Source organism: Saccostrea cucullata, unplaced genomic scaffold (assembly GCF_032062105.1).
Source record: "Saccostrea cucullata isolate Sc308-1 unplaced genomic scaffold, CSIRO_AGI_Scuc_v1 ctg100, whole genome shotgun sequence".
Classification (NCBI taxonomy): Eukaryota; Metazoa; Mollusca; class Bivalvia; order Ostreida; family Ostreidae; genus Saccostrea; species Saccostrea cuccullata.
This window is the reverse complement of record NW_026932392.1, coordinates 50,001-59,936: the sequence shown is the minus strand read 5'-3', so window position 1 is coordinate 59,936 and position 9,936 is coordinate 50,001. Positions and strand designations below refer to the sequence as shown.

The 9,936-nt window shown below is 33.3% G+C and overlaps 1 protein-coding gene across 1 annotated transcript in view; it reads left to right on the top strand.

The window, feature by feature from the left end:
- Positions 1-4,356: 4,356 nt before the first annotated feature.
- LOC134234998 (uncharacterized) overlaps positions 4,357-9,936 on the top strand; it is a 37,602-nt gene continuing 32,022 nt past the window's right edge. The window contains exons 1-7 of the mRNA XM_062717068.1: positions 4,357-4,447; positions 5,644-5,750; positions 7,830-7,968; positions 8,402-8,944; positions 9,116-9,159; positions 9,310-9,466; positions 9,879-9,936. The exon at positions 9,879-9,936 is cut by the window's right edge and continues 564 nt beyond it. Coding sequence (XP_062573052.1) covers positions 5,652-5,750; positions 7,830-7,968; positions 8,402-8,944; positions 9,116-9,159; positions 9,310-9,466; positions 9,879-9,936 — 1,040 coding nt within the window. The 5' untranslated portion in view covers positions 4,357-4,447; positions 5,644-5,651. The remainder of the gene's footprint in view (positions 4,448-5,643; positions 5,751-7,829; positions 7,969-8,401; positions 8,945-9,115; positions 9,160-9,309; positions 9,467-9,878) is intronic.

Sequence of the window (9,936 nt, the reverse complement as noted above, 5' to 3'; positions counted from 1 at the left end):
AGAAATATTATGAAAAACTAAGGAATGTGTTTGTGGCTTAAAACCATATAGGTAATTAAGCTGCACATAATCATCTGTAAAAATTTCTATCAGGAAACTAATTGTGCGGACATTTCCGGGTTAAATTACAATAAATTAACTTTATTGGACTACAGATCATTGCTCATCAAATATTAGAGACGAGTGTTGCTTCATATAATTTCAGATGCTGGTTATCAACGAAATTCAGTTTCAAAAATAATTGTTCATTGTTAATGACAAGTACTCAAGATTACTCTTTTATTGACTGAATAAAGCCTAAATCAGAATAAAGGCCTGTTCTTGAGTGATGGTGACTGAGCCTTTGTTAGTTTGTATTATAAACCATGAAGTTGAAAGTTAAGGGAAGATAATTAACTTGAGCACTATTAATACAAAAGTTTCAAAAATAACGTCCATGTTGTTAATTGAGATAAGAGGTATGTATGGCACTGCACACAGCATCAGCATAATTTTAGATTTGTACATTGTATGTCCATTTCTGTTTCATTAAAGACGCTTTAAGGTGTAATATGTTATTTCCTATCTAGCTTGTAACACGAGCTTTGATTGGTTACAAAGTGATATCCCGAGAGAGTCACAATGCATAGTTTTTCTATAATACAAAGCAAATCGATATGTTGATCTTTGTTATGGGTACAAAGGAAATAAATTCGTTATCCAGGTTCAATCAAGAAATTTACCCCGCTGAGGCCGAAGGCCTCAGGGTGTATGGAATACAACCCGGGGTAAATCCCCGTACACCCTTGATTGAACCTGGATAACTAATAATATCCCTCTGATAAGAGAGATAACTTTCTGAAGATTTTTTCCAATGAAATTCGATGAACTGTCTCTCAGTTAGTACAATCAACTCAATAGTCAACTCATACAAATCTTATCTAATGTACAGATGTTGATTTCTAGTTTCTATTGCCAATATTTTCATTAATCATCTATAATAGTTTACCTAAAACATTCATACTAAGTTTCTTTAAACTGTAAAAATTGAGATATTCCTATCTCTTAACGTATAAGTCTTTCAATTGTTTCAGAAATTTCAGATGCAGAATTGTCTATAAACATTTAATTAATATTTTGTTTCACTAAAAAATATTTTCAAGGGCGGAAATGGACAGATAATTCTAGTTGATGGATGCATATCATTTTACAAGCACAGAAAACAATTTGATATTCTATTTTAAAAAGCAACGCTTCATTATGTTTTCTAATCAGAATTAGATAGGAATGACATTAATTAAACATTATTTTCAAATATATACCTCATAATTTTACTTTTATTGTGAGATAAAAAAAAATTATTGATATGTCTAATTACCATATTATTTTCTTAATATCATGATTAGACATAATATTCATTTCTGAATAAGTAAACAACGCTTCATACTTCACACTTTTTTTCCATTTGAATCATATTCTATTGTTATTGATGAAAATCAATGTTTAGAATTTAAAAAAAAAATGGTGAAATTTGGAGCAGAGGGATATTTCACCTTTTAAAAAGAAGACATCTCCTTCTTGTAATTCACAGAAGAAGCCCCCCCCCCCCTTTCTTTCTCGTACTTCTGTTTGTTTGAATTTCATTGGCAATGTATCGAATTCTTTTGATATTATAATTATATAAAGACACAAATTGATTTAATTCTGATTTTCTGGGCCTGCGTGAAAGGCACGAAACCATGCAGGAGTAAAAGAATATGACAGAAATGAAAAATGTGAGAGGGATCATTGTGCGTGCCATATTATGGCACGCCAAATTCACAAAAATGAGATAAACCTAGTTTCACAATTGATAAACTAGGTTTATCGACTGTAAACTATAGTTTACAAACCGTAAACTATAGTTAACGATTCGTTAAGTATAGTTAACGATTCGTTAAGTATAGTTTTCATCTGTAAAACTATATTTAACGGTTGTTAACTATAGTTTACGAGTGCTAATCTATGTTTATCTGTCTGTAATAAGCGTTAACAATAGATTTTGTTGATAAACATAGATTCACGTTTGTAAACTATAGTTTACAATCGTAAACTATAGTTAAGAGTTGTTAATCATAGTTTCACAAATTGTGAAACTATATTTATCAGATCGTTAACTATAGTTAACGGTTTGTAAACTATAGTTTACAAATCGTGAAACTGTATTTATCAGATAATCTCTGTTTTGCAATCGCAAATGATTGTTTTCGGTGTTAAGTATAGTTTACGGTTGTGAAGCATAGATTATCGCGTTAACTATGGTTTACAGACGTAAAATATAGATTAACGTTGTTGACTATAGTTTACAGTCCGTAAACTATAGTTTACAACCGATAAACCTAGTTTATCAATTGTGAAACTATGATTAGCTCACTTTTTGTGAATTTGGCGTGCCATACATTGTAGATCCTTTATCATGTTTATGCTACAGATAAAGATATATTGACTTGTAACTCAGGGTAGAAGCCCCTCCCCCCCTTTTTTTTCTCGTGCTTGTTTGATTTTCTGGGCCGAGTGAAATACATGAAACCTGGAGAACACCATAACAAATAGATAAAAATAACACTCCTAAATTACTTATCAACAAATAATTTTAAAATTAAGAAATTTAAAAAAAAAACTCCGTAAAAGAGCAAAATGCAATTCATGGATCAAGACCAATACATGGATCTTCATTCAAATTTTCTGATCGTTATCAATATAAAGAGACAAACCAAAACTCAGCTCATTATCTAAAAGCACTCAGGGAAAGGGATATTCACTATGTGTACCGACCATTTCCTGACAGAGACATAAAGATTTTGAGTTGGTATATTGGGTATATCTTTATGCATGGTATTGGTCAAGAAAAAGGACGTTTTTGAGACACAATTTCTCCTTGAGCAGATTTTTTTTTGAGGTTTGATGATTAATGAACTGGTAATTTTTAATCCATAGACTATACATGTATAAGTATAAGAGAGCCAGGAGTAAAAGAATTTGACAGAAAGGAAAAAAAATGTTTGGAGGATCATAGTATATACGTTATGCTACAGATATAGGTATGATGACCATATTGAACGAGACTGCTGATATTCTTGCTTCATCAATTTGTAATTCATTTACTGTATACAGGGTTATTTTCGCCCTGTATTATTTTCGCCTTTCACATTTGCAAACAATTTGCATTATTGGCCCCGTTTTAATTTCGCCCAGTCACAGTTTCTTTTCAGAAATTATATAGTGTTCTTTAAATTCGCCCTGTTTTAAATTCGCCTATATGTAAGTAGGGCGAAAATAAAACGTGGGCGAAAATTTCCCTGTATACAGTATCTAAATGTTGAGTTGAAAGCCAAAGCATTTTTTTATTCTTCTTATACCAATTAGAAGTTTTGTTTAAATTCAGAGTATAAACTTGAAGTAATTTGTTCATGATGACCAATCAAAAGATGTGAAAAACTTATTGAAGGGACAGCTCTAGGTGTCTATGTTTATAAGGTTTTTATTTTTGTCAATATATATGGTATAAGAAAATACACAAGGATATTTTTTAATTATACCGTGTATGGACAAATATTATGTCTTGATACATGTACAAGAACAGTCCGAATATAGACATGATAGATACATGCATTTAAATTTCCCAGTTGGTAGTTAGGCGGGAGGGGGATGCGCTGTTGTAGATACCTGTGCTGGATAACAGTATGTGAGTAACTTTAGGCCGCTTACTAGTGGTCCGGGGGACACGGATTCAATTTCCAGTCAAGACATTTTTTCCTCCATTGTCACAATACAATATGATATATAGACGAAGGAATATTCCGTACCCAGCAACTCTTACCTAATTCACCATCTTCCAAAAAGGGACCCTCTTTGGAAGATGATGAATATTAGGTGAGAGTTGTGGCGAATGGGTCTCTTTTCTTATACTTAGTTTGTAGGCCTTTTTTTTTTTAGCAAGACGTTCTACTTTGTTCTTTTGATTTGAAATTAATTATAATTTTGTCCAATTTCTGATTGGAGGACCATAATTCAATACTTTTTACAAGAGGTTTATATATCACAGGCACCTGACGTTACTTATTTTTCTTTTAATAAAAAAAGATTATTTATGTGAAAACAAATATTCTAATAAATTAAAACTTAATGCAAAATATCAGTTTAACAAAAGCAGTAATTAAATGCTCATTTTCTCATTCATTCTTTTTCGTTGTTGGGCGAAACTTAGTTAGAATAATCTAACTGTGTCTCGGTACAACCGGGTCCGTAGGACAATATCATTTTAACGACAGAACATTCTATCTAGGCGGAACTATGTACAGGCTCTGTGCGAAACATTTTAAGAACGTATTGACTTTATTTGTGTTTTGAAATATCACGTGACCATGCTTGTTTTTCTCCCGCCGATTGTCACACGTGGTGACGTGCTCGACAAAGTGTAACGTTTAAGGTAAAATTATTGATAAATCTTCAGTTTGTGGGTTCTCACCATATGACATATATAATATACTTTGAACTAGCATTTCCTGCAGTATAGAAAGATAACAAAGAACTTACAACACTTACCAAAATCAGGGACTAGATCAGTTTAGAATGTTTAAGAAGCACGATTAAGTACATGTAATATTTTTGCAAAAGTAAAGCATAACACGTGATAAATTTAAATTAAAATATAAATCTCGTCTGATGCTTTTGTATGATTAAAAAAAAATGCTGAACGGGTCTTTGACTGGAAATCTAATATAGATCACTGGTTTAATATCAGAGTTCTTGAAATCTTTTTTTTCGCTGTCAGTCATTTGGACTGACTGCCATGTGAAGTTTGTCAGTCCAGACAGATTTCTATCAGTCCAAAATAAATTCAATAAAAACATGAAAATTGTATCTAAATTTTATTACAAAAAACACGGCGTCTATATTATAAACACTGCACACTTCTTACCCTAGGGCCATAAACAAACTTGTTTTAACAGTTTACCAATCATAGTTACTGTAATAGTTTGGCACAAGCTAGAATAATCTGTGTCTCGGAACAAGTCCTCACAACAGTTATACTCGCAATGTAGCAAATAATTACAGAATTGCTCCGAAACGAATTTGAAGTATACAAAAGGATTTGCACTGGAAATAACTTAAAAATTTATAACAACAAACCTTTTTTAGGTCGCTTATGCCTTCAAACCTAAATTATGATCCAAATAAAGACGATAATTCAACTAATTTTTCTTACGTTTTTTCTCTCTTAAAATTTACACGGCACGTTTGCATTCAGAACTCTCTGGAATCTTCGTAGTAAATGTACTGAGTTCGATTTATTGCCCATGTTTATTTTGCTAAATAGTGAATATACGGATCAAACTGGGTCCGTAGAACATTTATCATTTTAACGATAGAACATTGTCTCTAAATTTGCTCTTGTATCAATCGAGAAGCCATTACAACATGCGGAAAAAGCGTTTGAAAGATTACGATCAGTCGATTAAAGGGAATTTGTACGAAATTTAGTAGATTTTCGCAAGTTCCTCTGTCAACACCGTCCGGTCATTTGGACTGACACAGAACTGAAAGTAATCGGTCCTTGGTTGTTTTTATCGGTTTTGCCGACAGGACCGAAAGATTTCAAGAACTCTGGTTTAATTGTTGCAGCCAGAAGGATGTCCGTAAAACTGAAGAAAACCATCCGGGAGAAGATAGAAGATATAAAGAACCAGAGAGATGTGATTGTTGCCTTTCTAGATGAATTTGTTGCAGAGGTATAATACATTTACCAGGTTCATCCTTGGAATCAATCACCCAAATGCCTGAAATGGGGTATAATAACCCGTTTGGGATATTTATATTATCCCATGTTTAACCCTTTATCTGTTTATCCTGTGGATATGGCTCATTGGATATTGTTTTGATATCCCATAGTCATGATGTCCCAATGGGTTTTGCTTAAATGTGATGATTCAGAAGTAAAATAAAGTAGAGTCCTTATATATAAAGTGTAAAGTGGCAAAAAAATATTTTTGCTGTAAATATTATAAATCTGCATCAGATACCTATGAATTTTGGAAGATTTGACAAGCAAGTTTTCTGCAACCCATGAGTTTGTTAGATTGCCCTCCAAGAATTTAAGAAACCTTTTAGGGATCAATTTCCTAAACAGTGGACATACAGAATAACTTGTTAACCAAAATGTTTTCCTTTTCAGCTTTGAAGCATGTTTGTCTGTCTGTCTGTAAGTTTCACATTTTGGATTCTTCTCCAGAACCACTGGGCCAATTTCAACCATACTTGTCACAAGACATCAATGAGTCAAAGGGGATTAAATTTTGTTCAATTGAAAGGCCAAGCCCTCATTCAAGGGGAGATAATTCAGAAATAATGAAAATTTCATTTGGTAGCAAATTCTCCTCAATAATCACTTAGCTAAAAAAGTTGAAACTTAAAGGAATTCTTTACCGAGTGTTAATTAAAGTTTGTTCACATTTTCAACTTCTTAAGAACCACTGGGCCAATTTCAACCGAACTTGACACCGAGTATCCTTGGTTAAAAGTCTTCTCGAGAACAGCAGAGCCATGATTGGTCATGATAAGAAAAATCTTTTAAAGTTTTCTCAAGAACAACAAAGCCATAATTGGTCATATTTATATGGAAGCATCCCTAGGTAGTATAGATTCAACTTTGTTCAATTCATGACCCAAGGGGGTAGAGTGGGGCCACAATACGAGGGTTGATCCAAAAGTTCGTGGAATTTCTTTCTAAAATTTTATCATAATTTGATGAAAGCAAACAACAGATATATCCATAATATAGAGTCATAATGCAACAATATTGGAAAATTTCACCGCTTTCCAATTACCAATAAGGTCACACGAGCTTTCTGAAAATGGACAGTTGTGAAACCCGGGGAGACTTCGACGTAAAGTCAAGTTAGATATGTCACGTCACGGTATAGAAGCATCTAGCCCAAATGTCCAATTTGAACATGTAATTCTCCAAAATGCTGCCTTTTCTATATTTTTTTCTCAAGAAAAGTCTGAGTATCCTCTCGCACCAAGTTATATTCATTTTTCACTCATATTTCAAGATACTCCAAATCTTTCCATATGATGTTCCAATTTCAGTAGCAATGTCAAGAACAGTATGGCAGCCGACAACGTCCATTTTTAATTTGTTTTGGGTGATATGCACTTAAAACAGAGCCTCCAAAAAAGCGACCTCGCCTTTAATCAATGTCCATGGAAATTCTATTTTTCGTAAATTTCTTATGCTACTGGAAAACCATTAACTAAATGCATTTTTCCCAAGCCTATGTCAGGAATATAAGCATTTAAGACAGATTGATTTCGGGATTTTCACAAAACCTATGACTTGACCGAAATTTGACATTGTCTAACAACCTTAAGATGAACAATAAATCATTAGCTAATAAACAAAAGATCCAGTAAAATCAGTTAAACTCTCACACAAAGGTTTATAAAAGATATAGCAAGTGTAATAATGACATAATTTTCGTTTTATATACCACATAGGGTGGTTTAATTCTCATTTCACGTACCAAGAATTAAAATGATAATAAACGAGATAACGTCTCCCCCGCATTTCCAAACAACCATTTCTATGGCAACTGCCATAGAGTTACTTTCAAAGATATTGACAATATTTTTTAATTTAAAATAACCACCAAGTGTCTACATTTTCATTTGTAATTTTCAACCAATTCCACTTAAAAATAAATAAATTATGAAGAAATTCCACGAACTTTTGGATCAACCCTCGTACATGATCAAAGTTTTCCATTGGAACACATAGGAAAAATCTTTAAAACATATTTTTGCTACAGGCTGAGTCTAAAGCCGAATCCTTGCTGTCCACTCGGGACACTGGTCAGTTTAATCAGAGATATGTTGAGGTCATGCAGCACCTGGACCGGTGCTATCACACCTTTGTCCTCCTGTCTGCCGAAGCAGAGGAAAAAATAGGTAGGTTTCCTATTCCAGTATCGCTTGGTCATTATAAGGGCCCTGTGGATTTTCTTTTGTCATTATTATCCTGGCAATGAAATTATAACATTAAATTTAAAAGTGATGAAATGCTAAAAATGACATATTATTTTGTTGCTTAACAGTATTGTCAATGAATTCTAGGCTTTTGAACACTTAACTAATTCTAAAACTAGTTGCAACCATTGAATTTTGGTACATTATTTTGGATGAAGGGGCAAGTAAATGGAAATTTCTTAGTTCTCAGAAATAAAATGTAAATTTTTTTTGTCTGGTCAGTAAATTTGGAACAAGATAAATTTTAGGAGTATAAACATTATTAACATATGACATAAAGATGGCTGATAAGAGCACATGAGGAAATTGAAACTCATACTTAAGTACATGTATTAGGCCCATGGATCTATTACAGGTGGTGGGGGCTTCTACAAGGATGAAGATGATGTATTGAGTGAAGGAATTGATGACCCTCTGACCGGAGCCACGTCACTGTCCAATAGTGGTCCTCACACAGATACACCAAAGAAGATTCAGCGAGCCACAAATCAGTGTCAACTTCAAACCAACACTCTGTGTCAGTCTGTACCCAAGCAAGCTGACAGCCGGTCTCTATCCAAGAATACTGCAAGTCAGTCCCAAACCAAGAACACTGATAGTAACTCATCCAGCAAAAAGGAGAAAAGTTATGATAAATCTGTTCAAAAAGACAGTAAGAAAGAAATTCTTTTGGGGGATAGTACATTTGAAAATGAGAAAACTGGAGTAGTGGAATCTAAAAACCTTGACTTTGATGCTCCTTTAAGTCCATGTACAGTCACTAAGTTGGATGTACCGCAGGCCTCAGGTGCAGTATGTGATGGTAGAGATGTGAATCTCAATACAGAGGTGAATAAGCCTACATGTGAGAAGGGTGTATTTAGTGTGGTCCAGCCAGAACAGAAGACAATTAAAACAGGTCTAGTGTATATTACATCCTCTGATTATTGGAAACTTGTTTAAATTTTATCTTCAGTTTAGTTCTTAGTTTATGGAAATGTACTTGTATATGTACTAAATACCAATTTGACTGATATTGACCAGCTGTTGTTTCTTGTTTTGCATTTAAATTAATAAATTTTATTTACAGATCCCCTTGATGATTCAGCTGAAAGATGTGGCAACCTGAATGAGGTATTTATAGCTCACCTGAAACAAAGCTCATTTACATGTAGTTTGAGACTTTGGTATCAACTTTTACTTTAAATTTGACAAATTAAGCTTCATAACTTTTCATGACTTACATGGAGGTTATAACTTTGTTTTTGTTGACCTTTTCTGCAGACAAAAGGTCCTCTTTGTCCCGCTGCACTGTCTGCAGATTCTGATTCCACTCAGGGCATGAGGACAGGTCAACCTCGGCTGGACATTGAAGTGGCCCGGCGCTTCCTACAAGGTATTCTTAACCAGGCTAATGAGGACAACTTAAAACTGGATCAAGGTTAGAAAATATAATATGGGTGAATTATTTTTGGTCATCTATAACTTAAATTTGGCTATGATTAGCTAGCTAGCCATTTGAACATGATGAAATGGATATTACAATAACTATCAATTATCGTTGCAAAGTCAAATCTGAAGATCGATTTTTATTGCCACCATTAAAATCTGGATACACTTGGTCACTTTTTTAATATAAAATAATTCTAAAGGTTAATTGTATTTCCAAATGTTGATTTTTCTATTGTAATTTATAGAAAATTAGAAAATCCAAAAATTCTGTCTTCTTCTACTTTATTGCCAATAAACATTTTAAAATTAAAGCCTTCCTTCTTTATATATGTTTTTGAGAAAATTAGCTAAGAACCAAAGAATTCAGTTAATGTGTACTTGAAGAGTATTTCATGTTTCAGAGAAAAAGAAATCTCCAGAACTTAAACTGGAAAAAGATACAAGAACAGAAAAAGAGGA